The sequence below is a fragment of the Phyllobates terribilis genome, unplaced genomic scaffold (genome assembly GCF_046119375.1).
Source record: "Phyllobates terribilis strain yellow unplaced genomic scaffold, ASM4611937v1 Scaffold_5__5_contigs__length_657084704, whole genome shotgun sequence".
NCBI lineage: Eukaryota > Metazoa > Chordata > Amphibia > Anura > Dendrobatidae > Phyllobates > Phyllobates terribilis.
This window is the reverse complement of record NW_027362765.1, coordinates 554,983,724-555,007,413: the sequence shown is the minus strand read 5'-3', so window position 1 is coordinate 555,007,413 and position 23,690 is coordinate 554,983,724. Positions and strand designations below refer to the sequence as shown.

General features: G+C 44.8%; 1 protein-coding gene across 3 annotated transcripts in view; it reads right to left on the bottom strand.

The window, feature by feature from the left end:
• The window catches only part of LOC141271335 (microsomal triglyceride transfer protein-like), a 155,703-nt gene that overhangs the window by 92,619 nt on the left and 39,394 nt on the right, over positions 1–23,690 (bottom strand). For all 3 annotated transcript variants that reach the window (XM_073681449.1, XM_073681448.1, XM_073681447.1), the window contains 3 exons: positions 20,802–20,921; positions 9,585–9,692; positions 7,078–7,194 (listed from right to left, as the gene is read on the bottom strand). In XM_073681449.1, coding sequence (XP_073537550.1) covers positions 7,078–7,194; positions 9,585–9,692; positions 20,802–20,921 — 345 coding nt within the window. The remainder of the gene's footprint in view (positions 1–7,077; positions 7,195–9,584; positions 9,693–20,801; positions 20,922–23,690) is intronic.

The following is a 23,690-nucleotide window of genomic DNA, read 5'->3' as shown; positions in this document are numbered from 1 at the left end:
GCAAGGGCTGCCAAAAATTTGGACCTACTCCAATGCCCCTTGGAAGAGACGTAGAGGAGGGCCTCCTGAAAAAAATGTTCCCATTATTAGGAAGTGGGTCTCCCATAGTGTTAGCCTATGCAGAGAATGCAAGGGCTACCAAATATTGGGAGGCACTCCAGTGCCCCTTGGAAAAGACGTGGAGGAGAGCCTCATAAAAAAAATGCTCCCATTAGAAAGGAGCGGATCTTCTATACTTGTAATGCCCATGCACTAAGTGTATGGGCTGACAAACATTTACCCCTAGGGGCTATAAATGAACATACTGTATATATTATATATTTTTTTATGGGCATCAAACACCCTTTAAAAAAATTATGTGGGTGTTGCATCACGGACCATGGTCACCCTGGTGATATGGTGGTGGAGGATGAGGATGAGGAGAAGGAAAAGGACAAGAGCAAATAGACAAAATCAGGAAGCGTATACCCATGTCTGGGTGTGAAAAGGTGCATGGGAATACACCTCCCAAAAAAAGACACTGTATTTGAGTTTATGTTACGCTGCTATCATTCGGTGGTGTTGAGAAGTCTGGCCCAATCCAGTCCTTGTTCATTTTTATAAGAGTCAGCATGTCAGCATTTTCAGTTGACAGGCGGATGCGCTTATCAGTTATAATTCCACCAGTGGCACTAAAAACCCGCTCTGATGAAACACTAGCGGCAGGGCAGGCCAGGACCTCCAAGGCATAGAGAGCCAGTTCATGCCACGTGTCCATCTTGGATACCCAATAGTTATAAGGCACAGAGGAATCACGGAGGACATTGGTACGGTCGGAAAGGTACTCCTTCAGCTTCTTCCCAAACTTTGCTCTCCTTGTGAGAGTACCTCGCACCTCAGGGCCTGTGCGATGGGAGGGGCTGAGAAAACTCTCCCAGAACTTTGAGAGTGTTCCCCTGTCTCTGCTGGATTGCAGTTGTGTCTCTCTCGCTTGTACTCCTTGGTTGTCAAACATATTGTGACCTCTGCAGCCAGCGTTTTCAGATGGGAATTTTTTTTAATAGTTCCGCAACAAGGGCCTTCTGGTGCTGCCCCATTTTTGTAGACCTGTCCGCCTCAGGAACAAGAGATATAAAATTCTGCTTGTAGCGTGGGTCTAGAAGTGTCACAAACCAGTAATGACTGTCATCCAAAATTTTGAGAACACGAGGGTCACGGGAAAGGCAGCATAACATAAACTCAGCCATGTGTGCCAGACTACTAACAGGCAAGACTTCCGTGTCCTCACCAAGAGGACGACTGACCATGCTCTCCTCTTTCTCTTCCCTGTCCTCAGGCCATCCACGCTGAACAGATAGTATGACAGTTGTGCAGGTAGTACCATCTATAGCGCATGAAATTAGCTCCTGTTCTTCCTACTCCTCCTCCAAGTTGGGATGAGATGAGGCTGGGCTGTGTGTAATCACCCTGTATGGTTCCTTGCTCCATCTCATCGTGCTCCGCCTGCAATGCATCCTTTTGACTGTGAGCAGAGAGCGTTTCAGAAGGCAGAGAAGCGGGATGGTGACGCTAATTATTGTATCATCGCCGCTCACCACCTTGGTGGAGTCCTCAAAGTTTTGGAGGATGGTACAGATGTCTGACATCCATGTCCACTCCTGAGGTCTAATGTGTGGAGTCTGAACTGAACACCGACGGCCTTGTTGATTCTGGTAGTAAACAACTGCCCTTTTCTGCTCACAAATCCTTCCCAACATCTGCAATGTAGAGTTCCAACATGTGGGACATCACACACCAGTGGGTGAGCCGGAAGCTGCAAACGCTGCTGAAGCACAGCAAGGGTGGCAGAAGCTGTAGCTGACTTTCTAAAATGGGCACACAGGCGGAGTACTTTGACAAGCAGATCCGGCAGATCCATGTAGGCTTTGAGAAACTGCTGAACCACGAGGTTAAGCACATGGGCCAGGCATGGTACATGTTTGAGCTCGCCTCAGCCGCCACCAGGTTCCGGCCATTGTCACACATGACCATGCCTGGCTGTAGGTTCAGCGGTGTCAGCCACAGATTTGCCAGCTCTTTCAGAGCGGTCCACAACTCTTCAGCATTGTGCAGTTTGTCACCTAAGCATATTAGCTTCAGCACAGCCCATTGCTGCTTGGCTGAGGCAGTTCTGCAGTGCTTCCAGCTTGTGACTAATGTGGTCATTTAGGAGATGGTGGCTGAAGAGGAGGAGGCGGCTGAGGTGGATGAGGTGCAGGAGCTGTAGACTGTGGGGGCAACCCTGATTGACCTAGGGCCCGCAATCCTTGGCGTCGGGAGGATGTGTTCCATCCCAAGGTCCGTCTGGGTCCCGGCTTCCACTATGTTAACCCAGTGTGCCATCAGCGAGATGTACCATCCCTGCCCACAAGCACTTGTCCACGTGTCCGTGGTTAGGTGGACTTTCCCAGTAACTGCATTGTTGAGGGCACGGCTAATGTTGTGGGACACGTGCTTGTGTAATGCGGGGACTGCACACCGGGAAAAATAGTGGCGGCTGGGGACCGAGTACTGAGGGAAGGCCGCCGACATCAGTTTGCAGAAAGCTTCCCTCTCCACGAGCCTAAAAGGCAACATTTCGAGCGCAAGTAGTCGCGAAATGTGGGAATTTAGTAGTGTGGCCTGTGGGGTGTTGGCTGCGTATTTGCGCTTGCGTTCCAAGGACTGGGGTATGGAAAACCGAACGCTGCGCTGGGACAAAGACATGCTTGCTGATGGTGCTAGTTGAGAGAGTGCAACAATAAGTGCAAGGGCAAGAGGCATCTTTGCATGCACTATGGACAGGGGATTGGCTTGCACACACAACAGCGGAAGAAGCAGTGGTGTCACCTGCAGACACTGTTCCTGGACCCTGAGGTTCGGCCCACAAAGTCGGGTGCTTTGCTGCCATGTGTCTGATCATGCTGGTGGTGGTCAGGCTGGTAGTTTTGCTACCTCTGCTGATGCTGGCCTGGCAGGTGGTGCAAATGGCCTTTTTGGGGTCTTTAAAAAACAACCAGACTCGGGAAGATCTAACAGTTGTACTGGCAACTTCCGTCGTCTTGGTGTTACGGGGAACGGTTGCCCGCCTTGTCTGCGACCACCATATTGCTTCTTCCTACCTGTTGGGGTGCTCTGCCTCCCTTCCCCTGTGTGCTGCTGTCCTCACTCTGCATGTCCTCCTGCCAGGTTGGATCAGTTACTATATCATCCACCACCTCGTCTTCCACTTCCGCACCCTGGTCCTCCTCCTGACTTTCTGGCAATTGTGTCTCATCATTGTCCACCTCTTGTGACACTTTCCCACCGTCGCCTTCGTATGACCGTGGCTGCTCAAATATTTGGGCATCGCTGCATGCGATCTCCTCTTGCCCCGCTTCAAGTGGATCAGGCGAGAGGCCCGAATCTATAAATACAAAAGTGAACAGCTCTTCGGAGTGTCCAAGTGTGGGATCAGTTGTCTCTGGGCACTCGGCATGGTGGGTGGAAGGAGGATCAGGGTGAGGAATATGCAGTCCAGACTCACGGCTACTGAGACTTGACTGTGTGGAAAACAGGGTGGTGGTGGTAGCTAAGTGACTGGAAGCATTATCTGCTATCCAACCAATAATCTTTTCACACTGCTCTGTGTTCAATAGTGGTGTTCTGCGGTCCCCTATTAATTTGGACAGTAAGGTCGAGTGAGAAGATGTGGGTGTTTGTTGTGGCACAATTTCAACTTGCCCACGGCCTCGGCCTCTGCATGCACCAACACCATCATGTCCAGTTCCCCGTCCCTTGCCACGTGCCTTGCCAATTTTAAATGGAGGACAATATCTTCCACGCTCACTACAAATGGCTGAACTTGGAGCGAACTTATATGTGATCCATGTGTCGGACAAACCACAGTTTTAAATAGCTGGCCTGTAGGTAACTATTTTTAACAGCGTCGACCTCATGTCAATAAGTTCACTGACACACTCCAACAAAATTTCAATGGAGGCCAGAAATGGCAATATTTTCAGCGCAATTATATGTGATCCGTGTGACGGATAAACCACAGTTTTAAATAGCTGGATTTTTAGCGCTGTAATGTAGAAAGGACCTGGCTGAATTCTGCAGTGCCAACAAGTAAATGGTGCAGAAAAACGGTGTTCTCTGGATTGCTTTTTAAGTAAATCAAGATTAAAATAAAAAAAAAAAAATCCTGGCCCCTGATACCTGGGGCTATTTCTACAAATATCTGTAAAAGCACCAGCAGACAGAACTGTAATGGACACTTTTGCTATGATATACCCTGCCTGCCTGCCTAGTACTGATATCTCTGCAGCCGGATTAGTCCTCAGAAGGACTCTTAGTTGAGATGGATATGTAGAGAATCTTGTAGAATACCTACACTAACTAATAAACAACCAAATCTCTCCCTAGCTTAGCAGCACCTCTCCCTACACTGCCTGATTGCGTAGTAAACTGTGATGAGCACGGCGGCGCCAGGTCTGATATAGACCTGATGATGCTGTGCGGCCAGCCAATCACTATAATGCCACAACCAACATGGCTGCGACATTACAGTGTGTGGAAGATAATCCCTGCATGTTGATTGGCGATTCAAAGAGCGCCAACCATGCAGGGAAGGGATCTGAGCTCCCGCCGAGCAACCCCGGAAATACTCGGCGAGCGCCGAGGATCTCGGAGCAGTGAGGTGTACAGGCGAGCACCAAGCAGTAGCGAGCATGCTTGCTCATCACTATTGAAGATATATTAGGAATATGTTTATCCATAATGCTTTTGCAGTAATGTATTTTTTTTACTAGTGCTTTTTTTGTCTAAAATGGTTTCAAAAATTGTCAAAAATCACAGAGAAATCAATACAAAAATGTGTTTACGTTCTGTGTATTTGACTTACTGTTGCAGTGACTACAGGGAGAAAATAAAGTTGTATTCTCCCTGCAGCTGCTTGCTTCCAGTCTTCGGGGTGATGCAGGTTGATAAAGTCACAACTCATTACACCGTGAGTACACTCTAATCACTCCCCACATCAAAAAACTGCCCATATGACACATGTAATCGTAGCATGGAAATAAAACTTGTTTTTACCAGACATGTAAATAGTCCTACGTTGAGGATCATGCTATTTGAAATGCTTTACCCATCAGCTATTTAGAAATGTCATCAGCTTTTAGGGGACAGATTCCCATTAATGGTCAGTAATTCATTTACTAAAGATTTGTGTTATACACCTGTCCTGGTGCCAGCACCAGGGTTTACGCTCTCCTTTTACGTTTTTTGCCATAGTTCATGTTGAATTTATCAGGTAACCTGGTGAACTCCTCAGACATCATCAACCTTGACCTTTTAAGGCCATCTCATGCAGAGGCCAGGTGCTTGGGTATCAAGTAGCATTGTCCACAGTTTCCTCAAGTTTGTCAGGAGTTTGCCTTTACTCCACTAGAGCAGTGTTATTTCCAAGCTCAGTCCAGCTTAGCAAGTGTTGTCCACTACCACTCAGCAAGTTACCAACTTATCACAACTGTTCTCGGTGCTGTTAGCTTCTGCAATCAAGGAAATATATGTGGCTCAGTGTTTAGCACTGCAACCTTGCAGCGCTGAGCTCCTGGCTTCAAATCCCACCAAGGACAACATCTGAAAGGAGTTTGCATGTTTTCCCCATGTTTGCGTGGGTTTCATCCTGATACTCCAGTTTCCTCCCACATTCCAAAGACATACTCATAGGGAAATCAGATTGTGAGCCCAAATCGGGGACAATGCCGATAATGTCTGTAAAGCGCTGTGGAATTAATGGCGCTATATAAGTAAAATAAATAAATATATCTCTTCAAACAAGTCTTCAAGTTTGCCTATACTTCCATGTAATACTGTGGTTAACTACTTACTTGCTAAAAGTCGCAGTTTGTATGAATTGCTGCTATTAACGATTGCCCTGGTGAAAAATAAAAGATTGCACATACATTTCTGTATTCTTGGGATTAACTGCATGCTTGCTGGAAGATACCAGTTTCTTATACAGTTACTGTTCTCGTATGTATCTGCACACCTGGCTCAGCTTCATGTGGTGCTACTTACTCTGTTAGTCTGCAGTCCTGCATATTTTGCTTCCCTGGTCCTCAGAGATCCACCAAGCTGCTCTGCACATCCCCTCCAGACTGTACTGCTCACCCTCACCTACGTCTTAGAGAATCCACTTTACCGGATGAGCCTTTAACAGTTTGGTGTGCATAGAATTTTTGGGAGAAACATGGCCTTGGGCTTAACAAAAATATAAGAACACTATTTCAAGCATTGAAAAAGATAATAAAAATGGCTGATTTCTTGTAGAAAAAGTACCACAAAATGTTTCAGTGAGTTGAGGCAAGTTTCAATACTATGAAGTGAATGAGCTGCAACACCACACACAACTCTTGTAAAGGAGAGGCACTTTTATTGGAAGGAAGCAGCTATATTATTCTAATCTTTAACAATAAAGGTAACAACATGTGTTTCTTAATGTGTGACTGTCCAGGAAAGATTGACTTTTTTTCACATAAATATTACTACTTTTGTGCATGGGCTGAATCTGATAGGGCATATCAACCATATTTACTTAAAGAGAACCTGTCACCAAAAAAATGCAATGCGATCTGCGGGCAACAAGTTATAGAGAAGGAGGAGGTGAGCAAAATGATATGTGATTTTGTGAGAAAACATTCAGTATAACCTGTGATTTATTCATTTATACCTCTGCTCTTTCTGGGATTTCCGATCAGTGACTGACAGCTATCTCTATATGCACACTTATATAAAGATAGCTGTCAGTTATTGATAGTCCCGCCCACTGGACCAAAAATGCCAGAAAGAGCAGAGGATTAAATGATGAAAATACAGGTTATACCTTATCTTTTCTTACTACACTATACATCAATCTGCTGAGCTCCCCCTGCTTTATAACATGATGCCTGCAGATTATACTGCGTTTTCATGGTGACAGGTTCCCTTTAAATAACAATGGGCACCAATACTGCCTATGGTCAAGAATGGCAGATTTTTTTTTTATTTTTACCCATTTAACTGCTGTAGCTTGTATAACAAATAACATGTTCTCACCTTATAATCTGATTCATGGCCAAATTGTGAGTTAATGCAGCTCTCGAAATCTTTTGTCTTGCTGATTAAATCTTTGGATATGTTGTAAGTTACTTGACATCTCCCTGAAACATCTTCCTAAAATATACAGAAATATTACATCAATTACTGCCTCTTGTGCCTAAACGGAGATTAAAGAGGAATACATTTCTATTCATATGTGCATTTGTAAAAAGAGCCAGCAGAAGCATGCACAAAAATGTCTTACAGTGGCTTGTGAAAGTATTCACACCCTCCCCCCCTTGGGGTGAATACATATGCACATGCCAATTTTTTGTTATTTGATCCCAGAAATGTTATTTTTGCCTATATTTTTCTCACTTCACTTTACCAACTTAGACTGTTTAGTTCTGAAGCATCACACACAAATTAGATTACCAAAATATTTACACACAGGTTGTAATGTAACAAAATAGGTAAAAAGCCAAGGGGGTGAATACTTTTGCAAACCACTGTATCTGCTAGAATGTTAAAGTGTTAATGGGAAACTTTCAGCTGATATATGCTGCCCGATCTACGAGAAACATTTATCAGACACTGGTTGCATGACTTCAGTCATGTATGTTTGACTTGAGAGAAAAATATAGTGTAAAAGACGCTGGGGACCGAGCCGCACGGGTAACTAATCAGACAGGTGAGTCCCCAGTGGCTTCTCCCCACCTGCTCTTCTAGTCTCTCCCTATAGAGATACGTGGGAAGAGACCTGTAACTCAAGGAGAGCAGGTGAGAAAAAGCTGCTGTGGACCCGCCTGTCTGATTATTCTCCCATGAAGTTTTGTTGCCGGTGGATTTTAGGCTGTGTGCCCACGATGCGTTTTTTAAGCGTTTCCACAGCGGCAAAAATGCTGCAGAAATGCTTAAAAAACGCTTGGTAGAAGGCCTGCCATGTTCCCCAATGATAATCTGTGCACATGCTGCGGATTATCATTGCGGAAAAAAACGCAGCATTACCAATTATTTTGCGGAAGCGCTGCGTTTTCGCCGCCATTGACTTGCATTGGAACACATGGATTCCGCAGCACTGTATATGTAGATGCGCATTCCATGCGTTCCAATGTGCGGATGGTACCCGGGTGTGGAGGACAGGAGACTCTCCTCCGGACCCGGGTAGCATAGAACCTGTAAAAAAAAGAATAAAATAAAAAATATATGTTATATTTACCTTCTGGCGGCCCCCGCTGCGCTCGTCCTCCCATGCCGGCAGATCGCGGTGGACTGAAGGACCTGCGCTTTATTTCTTTCAATCCTTTATTCTTTTTTTAATATTTTAAATGCTATTTTCATTTTATTTTTAAACTTTTATTTTAGTCCCCCTGGGGGACATGAACCTACAATCAATTGATCACTTTTACTATATACTGCACTACTGTACTGATCTCCTATGAAGCCCAGCCTGAGACTAGGTTTCATAGGAGTAGAAAAATGGGCTTCAGCAGACCCCTGGCTGTTGGTACAACTCATCAGCATGACACAATGGTGTTGTGGGGGGCCAATCGGAGCCAGAAAGAGAGCTCAAGAGAGACCGCAATACTTAAATGCCACTGTCAGAAATTTAAAGTGCCATTTAAGTGGTTAAACAGTAGCAATCGATGCTGGCTCTGATTGCTGATGTTACAACCAGTTGCAGTCTGTATTACACAGTCTGCATCCGCCATGGATGGTTACATACACATTCACTAGACATGTTTTGCACATGAACGCCACATGTCAGGAAGTGGTTAAACATTTACTTATCTTTATATATTTTACAGAGTGACTCAAAAGTTTTAATACAGTGTATATGTAACCGCAGACATTACAGTTCCCAGTTATATACTAATTGCTGGAGTCTGCAGATCTCAGCCCATATATTTTTTCTTGTGGTGTATATAAAGCACATAAGGACAAAAATACATTACGTAAATCACCCGAAGAGTGGTTTCACAGACAGAATATTTGGGGAAATGTCACTAGATTTACAGCATTTTTTGAGAAAATGGCAGAAATGAATCCAACAAGAAGAAGACATATAAGCACTGGAAGACACAGACAGAAGAGTCTCCTGTGCATGAACAATGTATGGGCCCTTTGCAGTCCAACAGCTCCTCATAATGCACAATTCCACCTTCTTTGGAGGAGGTAATGGCCTCCTTACCCCTTCGGCCCCTGTACGGCTGCACAGGTTGCACCGGTGATATATCCTCCCCGGCATATAAGGGTATGTGCTTCAGGCTATGGTTGAAAAACTGAAGAGTGGTATAAAAGAAGTGAAAACAACAGAATACAATGTCATACTGTACAAGCAGAACACCAGATGTGTTAATGGGTTAATACCGATAATGGGAGAGGCAGATCCATATTTGCATTTAAGGCAATAAAAGTCATGACAGAATGTTTTGTGAATAAGGGGAAAGATCCCCAAAACATTCCCTTCAGGTATAGAGACAAATGAATCACCCCTTATTATTAGCTGAAGGCTTTTCACTTACCTCTAAATGAGTCCCAGAAAGTGGTTGAAATTGAAACAGACTGATAAGTCCCCTCTTTATATCAAGCACTTGACTGTCATTTTCACATTTACTGTACAAACCTATAACCTGGAAAGTAAGCATTGAACGAGCATAAATGTAATGCCTGATGATAAATGACCTTAGTAAGACTGCAAACATGCGAGCACTCCTATTCTCTGGCCAGACTCCTCCACAATCTATGGATGTGACTGGGTCCATGTACAGCTCCGTGACTGCATCCTTACCACATTCAAACTGATGAGACTAATGCATGCTCATGTGCCCCAGCACATTGATTGGTCGGGGTGGTGTCCGTTGTGCCTGCACACTGGCTGAAAATACATTTATGTCAATGTAGACTAAAGTGTTTTATTTACAGATATGTTAACTTAAAGGTTGCTGTTCTTTCCAGATATCAATAATACAAGAGACTATAAGAAACTGTAATATATCTAATCATTTTCTTTCTCCACTTGTGAGCCACTTCATCTCCTTCCATCTCTAAACTTACCATGGTAAGGTGTCAGTTTACACCTTCTAATATACCCTAAGGACAGGTTAGGTGGGAGGAGAAATAAGGTAGATGAAGACACAAAGATCCAGTTGAGCTTTCTAGCAAGTCTTTTACCTCACACAATTGTTGTGTTCACTTTTTCACTGCTCTGTACTACTGTATAATTTCTTCCATGGTTCCGTAACTTCTGTCTGTGTGCTAGCTAATAGATGAGGAGAAGGCATACCTCTCTGTGTGCTGTGTATTGGAGACATCATAGCAGCTAGTCTACTCTCACCAGCTCAGAATCAATTGCAAATTAAGAGATGGAGCCTGTGGTAGGGAAAACTGGAGAAAATATTAGTTATTTAGTGGCCCAAAATAGTGTTATTTCTCATGTACACACCGGACAGCTTATTCTGAAAATTAGCTTGCTTGAATATATAGTTAATTTAGTTACCCCTTAAGACAATGTGTGGTGATACACTGATGCAGAAACTTTAAGGGAACTGGTCATTCAGTTCATAATTTCCAAACCACAGCAGTAGGAGTCAGAGTCTCGGTGCACAATTGCAGCTAGGTATGTTATTTTCTAAAAAGCTTCAGTGTTTCAAAAAAATACATAGTTTAAAGATCCAGCAGCGGACCATAATGAGAGACGATACTAGTCTGGTGCTACCCGCGATTGTCTTATCCCCGCATCACTCCTGGTAATTCACAGGTTTCTCCCTATGAACACAGAGAGAAGTGCAGTGAGATGGATGTCATGAAACGGGTATCATAGTGCGTGAGAAAACTAAGGGGCTTCAATAGGGGTACATTTACCTCGTAAGTGTCACAATACATGTCATTCTCACCACCGTTAAAATTTGGGAGATATGCCCAATGTGACACAGCCATGCGCTGTGTCCCTGCCTACTCTGACAAATATACTATATACATATTGTAAGATGAGGTTGGTAGCTTCAGTGATGTAAACGAAAGCATGCTCCAGCACACAAAGTGCTGAGAGGGTTAATAGGGCGTATCAGGGCTGTTTTTTTATGAGCAGTCATAAGAGATGGGGGGGATTAGCTGCTCACATATCCCCACTCCAGGGCGTGTGTATAAAATGGAGACCGAGTGTCTCATTCAATGTCTGTGGCTGGAGGTGTGGAAACCTCCAGAGTGTTTGGGCTAAAGAACACTGACCGTGAGCGAGCGAACCCGCCATATAGTATGGACTGTTTTTTTTCTCTTTTGTTACACTGTGCCGGACAAGGCTGTTGTTTGTTTACTTCTAAAAGTGAAGTTTATGAAGGTATAATAAACCTGCCTTAGACGTTTTTAAAGAAACAGTATCCTGTGCCTACCTCTAACGTGGCTGAGTGAGTACCAAACCCTACAATATATATATTTACTTTGAGGTGGAGGGGTGGGTGTCCAAGTAGGACTTTTGCAATGGGGTCACATGATGTCTATGTAGACTTCTGCTTTTCTTAGGCCTTTTTCATATGTGACATGTCCTATTTTGATCAATTTTTGCTTATTAGACTTAGCCATTCAAGTTTATGGGATTGAGAAAAAAAATGGATAGCACACGGAAGCAATCAATGAGCAATAGGTTTACAATGGTCAGTTTTTGTGATATGAATAAGGAGGCTGTTCACAGTGGTGTACCAGATACCTTCACACTGAAGATGTTCAAGGGGTTAATATAAAATAGTACAGTATGTCTGGTGACTGGCCATGTAATGTTGAAATCTCTACAGTTTATGAAATGTTGTGATATTACAGAAAATAAGGATTGTGCAGGGGCCTAAGAATCGCAGTCGCAGGGGATGCGATCGTGACCAAGCCTGTGGAAGAAGGGGAGCCTTTTTCAGCTGGATTTACATCCTTAGATGCCTATTTGGTTAAAATGCCACCAGCTCCCTGCACCAAAATAACTATACACGCCGCCAATCTATCGGAGGTTGGCAGTTGATGTCTGCATGCCCATCGTGCCCGTTACTGCCGGCACATGGAAGAGGACACTGCTTGTTGTGGGAATGGGGACAGATAAAAATAATTATTATGTCTTGTTTCGTTTTGTTTTTTTTTATCTTTTGGAGAGGGACATTACTAAAGAAAGGGGCCAGGATGGCGGATATTATTACTGGACGCAGGCCAGTACAGGGGACATTATTAAAGAAAGAGGCCAGGATGGTGAATAGTATTAAAGTAAGGAGCTAGTATAGCAGACATTATCAAAGAAAGATGCCAGGATGGGAGACATTATCAAAGAAAGAGGCCAGGACGGCGAATAGTATTAAAGTAAGGAGCTAGTATAGCATACATTATTAAATAGCTTGTGTCAGGTATAGCAAGGAGTAGACATATATATACAAAAAATGTGAAAAAAACTGGCGCCAAAACAATGTGGCCATTAAGGCAGAAAAATACAATCAATAAAAAGGCATAAAGAAATTATTCATGTTGCAGATACGATCACATATTCCATTATAAGAAGAATTAAAATTATTTTGTTTAGTATGTACATATAAGTTAGATATATCATCTAATATCCGTTTATTACTTCCTATCAGAACAAGAGCAATCACAATATACATGAGCACCCGTGGCTTAGAGGGTTGTACCATGATTAGGATCTAAACATGATCCTAAACATGATCGCAATACAACAGGTTCAATTCCCGCTTCAGGAATTATACATATATATATTTTTTAAATTATTTATAATGTTTTGTTTTTTTTGCATTGAACTATATCTGTTTTTAATTAATTTTTAATCATGCTAGCAATATTTTATTCCCGATGCATATATACATTGATGGATACTCAAATTTATGCCTTTTTATTGATTGTATTTTTCTTCCTTAACGGCCACATTGTTTTGGCGCCAGTTTTTTTCACATTTTTTTGTATATATATGTCCACTCCTTGCTATACCTGACACAAGCTATGCACTGATGAAGTGGACAGGACGTCCACGAAACGTGTCTTATTTTAGCTTCTAAATAAATGGATTCTTAACCAAGCACTGGGTATTGCATCACTTCGTTTGACCAGGAGGAGCGCGGAATCATTGGCACTTTCTTGCATCCACAACTTATGGTACTCGGACCCTTGAGGTTTGGTGGCTACTGCAACACTCCATTATACCATCATATGAGTTGTGCATTTCACAACTCACCAAGGTGAGCATCCTTTTTCCTTTTTTCCACTACTTGTCTGGGTAACAGCGCTATTGGCGCCCCCTCTCCATCTTATTGAATACATTATTAAAGAAAGGGGCCAGGATGGGAGACATTATTGAAGAAAAGGGCCAGGATGGGAGACATTATTAAAGAAAGGGGCCAGGATGGCAGATATTATTACTGGATGTGAGCCAGTACAGGGGACATTATTAAAGAAAGAGGCCAGAACAGTGAATAGTATTAAAGTATGGAGCTAGTACAGCAGACATTATTAAAGAAAGGGGCTGGGATGGGAGACATTATTAAAGAAAGGGGCCAGGATGGGAGACATTATTAAAGAAAGGGGCTGGGATGGGAGACATTATTAAAGAAAGGGGCCAGGATGGGAGACATTATTAAAGAAAGGGGCCAAGAGGGCGAAAATTATTACTGAATGCGAGTCAGTACAAGGGACATTATTAAAGGAAGAGGCCAGGATGGTGAATAGTATTAAAGTAAATAGCTAGTATGGTAGACAATATTAAAGGAATGGACCAGGCTGGGGGACATTATTAAAGAATGGGCCAAGACAAGAGACATTATTAAAGAAAGGGACCAGGACGAGACATTATTAAATGATAGGGGTCAGGATGCGGGACATTATTACAGGATGGGGGCCTAGATGGATGACATTATTAAAGAAAGGGGCCAGGACGGGGAATATTATTACAGGATAGGGGATTGTCCAGTGGATATTATTGAAGTAATGGGCCAGGATGGTGAACATTATTAAAGAAAGAGGCTGGGATGCTGGACATTATTAAAGGAATGGAGGAGGTTTGGGGACATTATTAAAGAAAGAGCACAGAATTATTACAGGGTGGGGGTCAGAATGTGAGACATTATTGCAGGATGGGTGACATGATTACTGTATGGTAACCAGAATAAGGAACATACATTATTAGTTTATGGTAGCAAGTGGGGCATGTAATTACTGTAGGAGGCCAATTTGGGGACAATGTTACTGTATTAGGGTCAGAATTGGGGGACACTATTGCTTCAGAATTGGGACATTTACAATATCTCCCATTGTGGCCTATACATTATTATTAATTTATGTAGGCACAATATTGGATGTTCCAACTATATAGTGGCAAATAGGTAAATGCTATTACTGTTTGGGGGCAGAAATGTTATACGTTACTACTGTATTGTTTTCATTGAGGAGTGGGCACTACTGTTGTATTTGAGCAAAAACATAGACATTACTATTTTATGGGGATGTAGTATGTTAATGTTTTCTGTTATAAGATACTAGCTATTGAACCCGTTCTAAGCCCGGGTGGCGAGCATTTTTATTGGTATATGGTCTCCCATGCTGGTATGTGCTTCCCCCCTCCTGGTATTTGCGCTGTCCCCATCCTGTCTCCACCATCCTATCCTGGTATGCATGGCACCCCTCACCCCCAATCCTGGTATGCATGGCACCCCTCATTTCCAATCCTGGTATGCATGACACCCCTCATTTCCAATCCTGGAATGCATGGCACCCCTCACCCCCAATCCTTGAATGCATGGCACCCCTCATCCCCTAATCCTGGTATGCATGGCACCCCTCATCCCCAATCCTGGAATGCGTGGCACCCCTCATCCCAAATCCCTGTATGCGTGGCACCCCTCATCCCCAATCCCTGTATGCGTGGCACCCCTCACCCCCAATCCCGGTATGCGTGGCACCCCTCACCCCCAATCCTGGTATGCGTGGCACCCCTCACCCCCAATCCCGGTATGCATGGCACCTCTCACCCCCAATATGCATGTCACCCCTCATCCCCAATCCTGGTATTCATGGTACCCCTCATCATGGTATGCATGGTGCCCCACATTCCTATCCTGGTATGCATGGCACCCCTCACCCCCCAATCCTGGTATGCATGGTCCCCTTCATCCTGGTATGCATGGTCCCATCGCCCCCCAATCCTGGTATGCGTGGTACCCCTCACCCCCCAATCCTGGTATGCATGGTCCCCTCACCCCTCAATCCTGGTATGCATGGCACCCCTAATCCCCAATCCCGGTATGCATGGCACCCCTCATCCCCAATCCCAGTATGCATGGCACCCTTCATCCCCAATCCCGGTATGCATGGCACCCCTCATCCTTATCCTGGTATGCATGGTACCCCTCATCCTGGTATGCATGGTGCCCCGCATTCCTATCCTGGTATGCATGGCACACCTCACCCCCCAATCCTGGTATGCATGGTACCCCTCATCCTGGTATGCATGGTCTCCTCACCCCCAATCCTGGTATGCATGGTCCCCTCACCCCTCAATCCTGGTATGCATGGTCTCCTCACCCCCCAATCCTGGTATGCATGGTCTCCTCACCCCCCAATCCTGGTATGCATGGTCCCCTCACCCCCAATCCTTGTATGCATGATCCCCCTCATCCCCAATCCCGGTATGCATGGTCCCCTCACCCCCCATCCTGGTATGCATGGTCCCCTCACCCCCCGATCCTGGTATGCATGGTCCCCTCATCCCCCAAATCCTGATATGCATGGTCCCCTCACCCCCCAATCCTGGTATGCATGGTCCCCTCACCCCCCAATCCTGGTATGTGTGGCCCCCTGATCCCTTTCACGCTGTACAGACATACAAAAAAATAAACACTTATACTCACCTTTCTTCCCTGTGCTCCAGCACTGCGGTGTCCTGTTCTGCAGGAGGCCGGAGCACCGTGCTGTAAGGCGCCATTTTGCTGAAGACACACTGCAAATGTGTGGACAGTGCACTGTGTACATTTTGTGTTGGTTCAAGTGATTGGTCATGTAAACATATATATATTGTGACAGTGTCACTGGTTTTATATGTGAGGGGAGGTTTGTGTCACTCAGGATGCTCTCCTGTGTGAACTAAGACCTACTTTATTTCTGCCAGCATGTTATATGCTGGTGGGTTTACTCTGTTAAAGGGTGTGCGGTTTTATGGGAATTGCAAAGAGGGCGGGACGCCATTCCCCCTACCTCCCCTCAGGGTGTGGCTGAGCAATGTGTAAAAGCTCAGTCCCTTTTTTTTTCTCTGGAGTGTGGTCTGGAGAGGGAAGTCTCCAGACAGTGTTGTGGAAGTGTAGCGCCCCGAGGGTTCGGCCGCTACAGGGGTATTGCACCTCAGACCAGAGGTGTGATATTCCACTCCCAGGTAAGGATGGAGTATGGACCAGGGCTCAGTTAGCTGCATACAGCACACACACCCCATTTCCGAGGGACAGCGCAACGGTGCTCCCACTAGGCATAAGTGCAGGCACGACCGACTATGTCCCTACCTGGAGTGGGGAGGGGGGGGTCGAACACCCAGTGCTGTAGGGGCAGATAGGGGTTGGTTCCTGAGCGTAGGTAGGACCCCATTGGTTGCTGGTCACCTGGGCTCATGGTCAGAGGGAGGTATAAAAGGTGGGCACCATCTTAGTTCTGGGTCAGTTCAGCCAGAGGAGAAGACAGGGAGTAGAGGCTCTGTAGGAGCTCTACTCAAGGAGGGCCTAGTGATAGGCCGAGGAGGAGGAGAAGGGGAGCTGGGATTTTGGCTCATCTCAGCTCCAAGAGAACGGAACAGATAGGAACAGAAAGGAACAGAGAAAGAGAAGGAGAGACAGAGAAACAGAAGGGCTCGGGAACAAGAAGGTGGAAGGGACCCTAAGAACCCACGAGAATCCAGGGTGCAGGGTCAGGCAGATTAAGGGTACCGGATCCCAAGTTGGTGGAGGAGAAACAACCCTCAGCCAAAGACCGGTCGTCGTGATCATCTATTGGTGCGACACCTCATCAAACCTGCTAGGAAGGCACCATATAGGACAGCGGAGGACGGGGCCCGGGACAAACGAACTGTGAGTAAAGACCCTGGACTGTAACTTGTTGTCAGTGTGCTCCTTCGCTCCTCCGGCACTACCGGTACTGGGACCTTCACCACCATCACTCCCACCATCCACTACACTGCCCTGGGGCCGCACTCTTCCCGTGGGGAGTCACACTACGCTAGCTGCACACCTCATCAGCCCCAGCGGTCTGCATGCAGCGGCGGTTCCTAATAACCGCAATCCACGGGTGGCGTAGTCGGACATTATCTGAAGCACGTAGCAGACTACCATTGGCCTGACCACCCTGAGCCGCGGGACCGGGCCGCCACTACTACTACCCCCATCGTTCCCCTATCGCCCGGATCCGCGTGCCCCACGGCCAAGGGGGCGAGTCAGAAGCTGCAGAGTTTTTTACAAGGACTTTGCCAGTGCAGTTGTGATACCGAGAGAGGGCGGAACCCGCTCACCTATGGACTGAGCTATACATTGTTTTTTTTCTTTCGTTTAACCCAGAGGGGTCATGTTTGTTTTTCCTGTAAAACCTGCATGAGTTTATGCCAGATAATAAACCAGCAGAAAGGTAACCTGAGAACGTGTGTCCTGAGTCTGCCTCCGGGAGAGCCGAGCGAGTCGTCTTGCCACAATATTTAGAAGTGTAATACTATCATTTATTGTAAGTTATAAAAAATAAGTTTGTTTGGTATCATATCGGGGTCCGATTCATTCATAGGAGCACCGTATCTCATTCACACCCACATACGACTGGCGTTACAATCGTTACAGGGGCACTAAGAGGAATGTTAATATTGCAAAGCACACAGGCCACGTGCATTAATATTGTATGCGTACAACAGAGGAGGACATTTCTACTCCAAAGGGGGTCATAAAGAGACATCACTACTGTAATGTATTTAATTTTTGCGCATACTGTTTCTTCCACAAAAAATTTCATTCAAATTTTCTTCTTCATCTGGCGCAGTGTAGAAGTGGGGGAAAAAGTGTGGAGCATGCTGTAGAAGTGATCTCTTATAGACATCTGTATATTACTTTATGCAGAGACAACTGGTGTATATAAATAATTGACCCCACCATGATGCATCGAGCGCCTGTATTTGGCTTGAACAGTCATTCTGTGCTGACAGAATCCCTTTAAGAAATGAGAAATAGCGGCTTTCAGCTAAGAGAACAGGCTCTGGTTTAGTGTCTTGTCTTCTGTTCATGATAGAACTGCCATCTAGTGGTCAAATCACCACTGTTCAGACATCCAGTTTATATATGATTTCACAGAGGTATCTAAACTGTTTGATGGAGCTCCTGTGTATTAATATGTATAATTATCACATTTTTATTGACCCAATGTAATATAATGTAATCAATCATATTCTTATGACTATGGCCTCAAAAAATGTCTTAAATATCCCCTGCAGAATATAATAAATTGTCCTGCTTATCAAAAGGATTGAGTTTGGCGTCATTAATATTATCTCATTCAAATTCAACCCCTGCATATAAAAAGTCATCAGTATTTAGAGGGTTTATAAAGACTAAAGTATGGATAGGCCAGCAATGTCAGATGCGGGGGTCTGATCCCCGTCACCCATGCCATTCAGCTGACTGAAGGAGCCTTGGCGCTCACAGAAGTGAAAACTGCACCCCCACCATTGTTTACCAGTAGTACCCATGTCTAGTAAAGAAGCTGGCTGCAGCTCTGCCCTATTTCAGTGAATGCAATACCAGACACAGCCACTACTAGCAGTAAGGGCCCCGTCACACTAAGCGATGCAGCAGCGATCCCGACAACGATACGACCTGTCAGGGATCGTTGCTGCATCGCTAATACATCGCTGGTGAGCTGTCAAACAGGCAGGCTCACCAGCGATCAGGGGAGCAGCGATATCGTGGAAAGAATCGTTACACGATGTCCTGCTCCCGTTACCAGCCTGCTGCAAGCAGGAGCAGGCTGGTAACTATGGTAAACATCGGGTTACTAAGTGCGCGTGTGCCCCTAGTAACCCGCTGTTTACCATGGATACCACTCTGCTACGGTGCGCGGGAGCCTCCGTGCACCGTAGCAGAGTGGTATCCATGGTAAACAGCGGGTTACTAAGTGCGCGCGTGCCCCTAGTAACCCGATGTTTACCATAGTTACCAGCCAGATCGTTGGTCCCGCTGGTCACACACAGCGATGTGTGCTGGCCAGCGGGAGGCCAACGACCAAAAAATGGTCCAGGACACTTTGCAACGATCAAGCGACCTCACAGCAGGGGCCTGATCGTTGCAAAGTGTCACACACAGCGACATCGCTGGTGAGGTCGCTGGTGAGTCACCAAAACCGTGACTCAGCAGCGATATCGCTAGCGATATCGCTATGTGAGACGGGGGCTTAAGGAGCTGGGCCTAGTAAACAATAAAGGGAGCCCCGCACTGAAACTCCTGCAAAGCTAATCAGTGAGGGTGCGATCAGTGGGCTCTAACTGAGCTGATATTGCTGAGGACATCAATATTATAGTCTTAGAAAATCCCTTTAAATGGTGCATGGTTAATGGGTTACAGGTTTTGCAGAACTGGTCGGTCCAAGTTAGTCAACACCTGGGAAAGACTAAAAATGTGCTCCGCTCAACAACTAGGCCTAGAGGTGAACCGTAAAAAGTGACAATACATTTCTCATGCATCGTCACCCTACCTGGCGCCCTCCATTTTCCTCCCGCTGCCTCCTTCCCTCCAATCGGTGTTCCATTCCTCCTGCTTTTGAGACAGCGACTACAGGGGTATGAGGAGTGAAATAATAAGTGTGTACCACAGCATGGCAGTGTCGGGGGAAGTGTGGTTTAGACTTACCACTCCACTCCACATGCCACCGAGGCAGCCATCTTGGAAGCAGGAAGAACAGAACCCCATTCACAGGCACACCTGCAGATTGCAGACATGAATGGCCAGTTTTCAAATAGTAGTCTGAACCTGGCCTTGCTCAGACAAGTGTATTCTTGGCCCATGTGGCCCAGTTTCCAATACCGCATTCTGGACCAGGTATAAAGCTAGTGTAACATGTGCATAATATGGGCTACTTTTTACACCGGCATTACAGGAAGCTAAGATGCTTTTAGTCTGAGTCTTTAAAGGGAATCTGTCAGCAGGTTTTTGTGGTGTAATCTGAGAGCAGCATAATATAGGGCAAGAGAGCCTGATTCCAGGGATGTGTCACTTACTAGGCTGTGTGCTGCAGTTTCAATACAATCAGTGTTTTATCATTAAGAGGTTATCACTACAGGACCAGGTGTTGTGTGCCAGACCAGCTGATGTGTAACCCCGCCCCCACCAATGATTGGCAGCTTGCTGATAATGCACAGTGTACACAGGAAGCTGCCAATCAGGGGTTGTGGGCGGGGTTATACACAGCTCAACATTCCGAGCACTGCTACATCCACAGCAGAGAAAACAAGGATTCTATCAAAACTGCACTAAACAGCCCAGTAAGTGATACAATGATAGAATCAGATTCTCTGCCCCTACATCATGCAGCCCTCTCAGATTAAATAGCAAAAACCTGCTCACAGATTCTTTAATTACATGATCATTTTGAGACATTCTTCCATAATATAAGCAAAAAATGCACCAGTATCATTCTCATATAAAACATCTTCAACTCCTGAGATAGTGACTGTAAATGTTCCTACTAATACATAAACTTACCTTTCCCGAGCTCCAATGGAAAACAATGGGGGCATCCAGGCAGCTTCTCCTCTCAGCGCTGATGGCTATATATTCTTTTGTTCCAGGAGATGACTTATTTTGAACAGTAAAATCTGTAACCTAAAAGTGAGAACAACGTACATTTTGTAGCATAAGTGTAAGAGTAAGTTGCCATAAACAAAACATTTTCTTTAGCCATACAGTATGGGAATGTATATAATAGTTAAATATCAGTGCAGATATGTTAAAGAGAACCTGTCATTACGAAAAGTCAGTCCAATCTGCAGGCACCATGTTATAGAGCAGATTGATATATACAGTGAAGGAAATAATTATTTGTTCCCTTAGTGTTTTTGTAACTTTGCCAACTGACAAAGACATACACAGTCTATAATTTTAAGGGTACGTTAATTTTAACATTGAGAGATAGAATATCCCCCAAAAAATCAAGAAAATCACATTGTATAAAATAGATACATTTATTTGCATTTTACAGTGAGAAATAAGTATTTGATCACCTACAAACCATTATGAGTTCTGGCTCCTACACACCAGTTAGATGCTCCTAATCAACTCGTTACCTGCATCAAAGACAGATGTGTTATATAGTCACCTGTATAAAAGACTCCTGTCCACAGACTCAATTAATCAGTCAGACTCTAACCTCTACAACATGGGCAAGACCAAAGAGCTTTCTAAGGCTGTCAGGGATAAGATCATAGACCTGCACAAAGCTGGAATGGGCTACAAGACCATAAGTAAGACGCTGGGTGAGAAGGAGACAACTGTGGGTGCAATAGTAAGAAAATGGAAAAAATACAAAATGACTGTCAATCGACATCGATCTTTGGCACCATGCAAAATCTCACCTCGTGGGGTATCCTTGATCATGAGAAAGGTGAGAGATCATCCTAAAACTACATGGGGGGAACTTGTTAATGATCTCAAGGCAGCTGGGACTACAGTCACCAAAAAAAACATTGGTAACACATTATGTCTAAAAAGGTTTAAAATCCTGCAGTGCCCGCAAGGTCCCCCTGCTCAAGAAGGCATATGTGCAGGCCCATCTAAAGTTTGCCAGTGAACACCTGGATGATTCTGTGAGTTATTGGGAGAAGGTGCCGTAGTCAGATGAGACAAAAATTGAGCTCTTTGGCATTAACTCAACTCGCCGTGTTTGGAGAAAGAGAGACGCTGCCTATGACCCAAAGAACACCATCCCCACTGTCAAACATGGTGGTGGAAACATTATGTTTTGGAGGAGTTTCTCTGCTAAGGGCACAGGACTACTTCACCGCATCAATGGGAGAATGGATGGAGCCATGTACCGTAAAATCCTGAGTGACAACCTCCTTCCCTCCGCCAGGACATTAAAAATGGGTCTTGGCTGCGTTTTCCAGCAAGACAATAAACTAAAACATACAGCCAAGACAACAAAGGAGTGGCTCAAAAAGAAGCACAGTAAGGTCATGGAATGGCCTAGCTAGTCTCCAGACCTTAATCCCATAGAAAACTTATGGAGGGAGTTGAAGCTCTGAGTTGCCAAGCGACAGCCTCAAAATCGAAATGATTTAGAGATGATCTGCAAAGAGGAGTGGACCAAAATTCCTCCTGACATGTGCGCAACCCTCATCATCAACTACAAAAAACATCTGACTGCTGTGCTTGCCAACAAGTGTTTTGCCACCAAGTATTAAGTGTTGTTTGCTAGAGGGATCAAATACTTATTTCTCACTGCAAAATGCAAATAAATGTATCTGATCTACACAATGTGATTTCCTGGATTTTTTGGGGGGGATATCCTATCTCTCAATGTTAAAATTAACCTACCCTTAAAATTATAGACTGTTCATGTCTTTGTCAGTGGGCAAACTTACAAAAACAGAAAGGAATCAAATAATTATTTCCTTCACTGGAGCTTTGTGAGAAAAGATTCAGTACGGCTGTGTGCCCACGATGCATTTTTAATGCGTTTCCGCAGCGTTTTGCAGCTGTGGAAACGCATTAAAAATGCATTAAAAACGCATGATAGAAGGGCAGCAATGTTCCCCAATGATAATACGCATGTGCTGTGCACATGCTGCGGAAATTATCATTGCAGAAAAAAACGCAGCACTACCAATTATTTTGCGGCAGTGCTGCGTCTTCGTCGCCATTGACTTGCATTAGACCGCATGGATTACGTATCACTGTATATGTAGATGCGTAATCCAAGCGTTCTAATGTGCGGATGGTACCTGGGTGTGGAGGAGAGGAGAGTTTCATCCACACCCAGGTACCATTTAAAAATCTGTAAAAAAATAATAAAATAAAAAATAAATGTATACTTACCTTCTGTCGGCCCACGCTGCACTCCTGCTTGCTTCCCGGCACTTTGCAGTGAATTGAAGGACCTGCGCTGACATCAGAGTCATGTGACGGGTCACGCGACGCTGACGTCGGCAGGTCTTTCAATTCACTGCTGCCGGCAGTCGGGACCGAACGAAACAAGCATATATTTATTTTTTTTATTTTTACCACTCTCTCAGGTCACACTATATAAATCCATGCAGTTAAAATGGATTTATATAGTGTGACCTAGTTGTCACAAGCACTTTCCTAGTGATGCTAATCGCTTGGAAAGCGCTGGTCAATCCACATGCGGAAATGTCAGTGAATAACGCTCCATTTCCGCATGTCCCTGGCAGGAAAACGCATGTACAATCCGCATGTACAATCCGCATGTACAATCTGCCAGGGAGATGCAGAAACGCTCAGGAAAAACTCCTGAGCATTTCTGCATTGTGGGCACATAGCCTATCAGTGTTTTCATCCTTCAAACCTCTGCTCTTTCTGGTATTTTAGTTCAGTGGGTGGTCTTATCAGTGAATAACAGCTTTCTTTGTATAA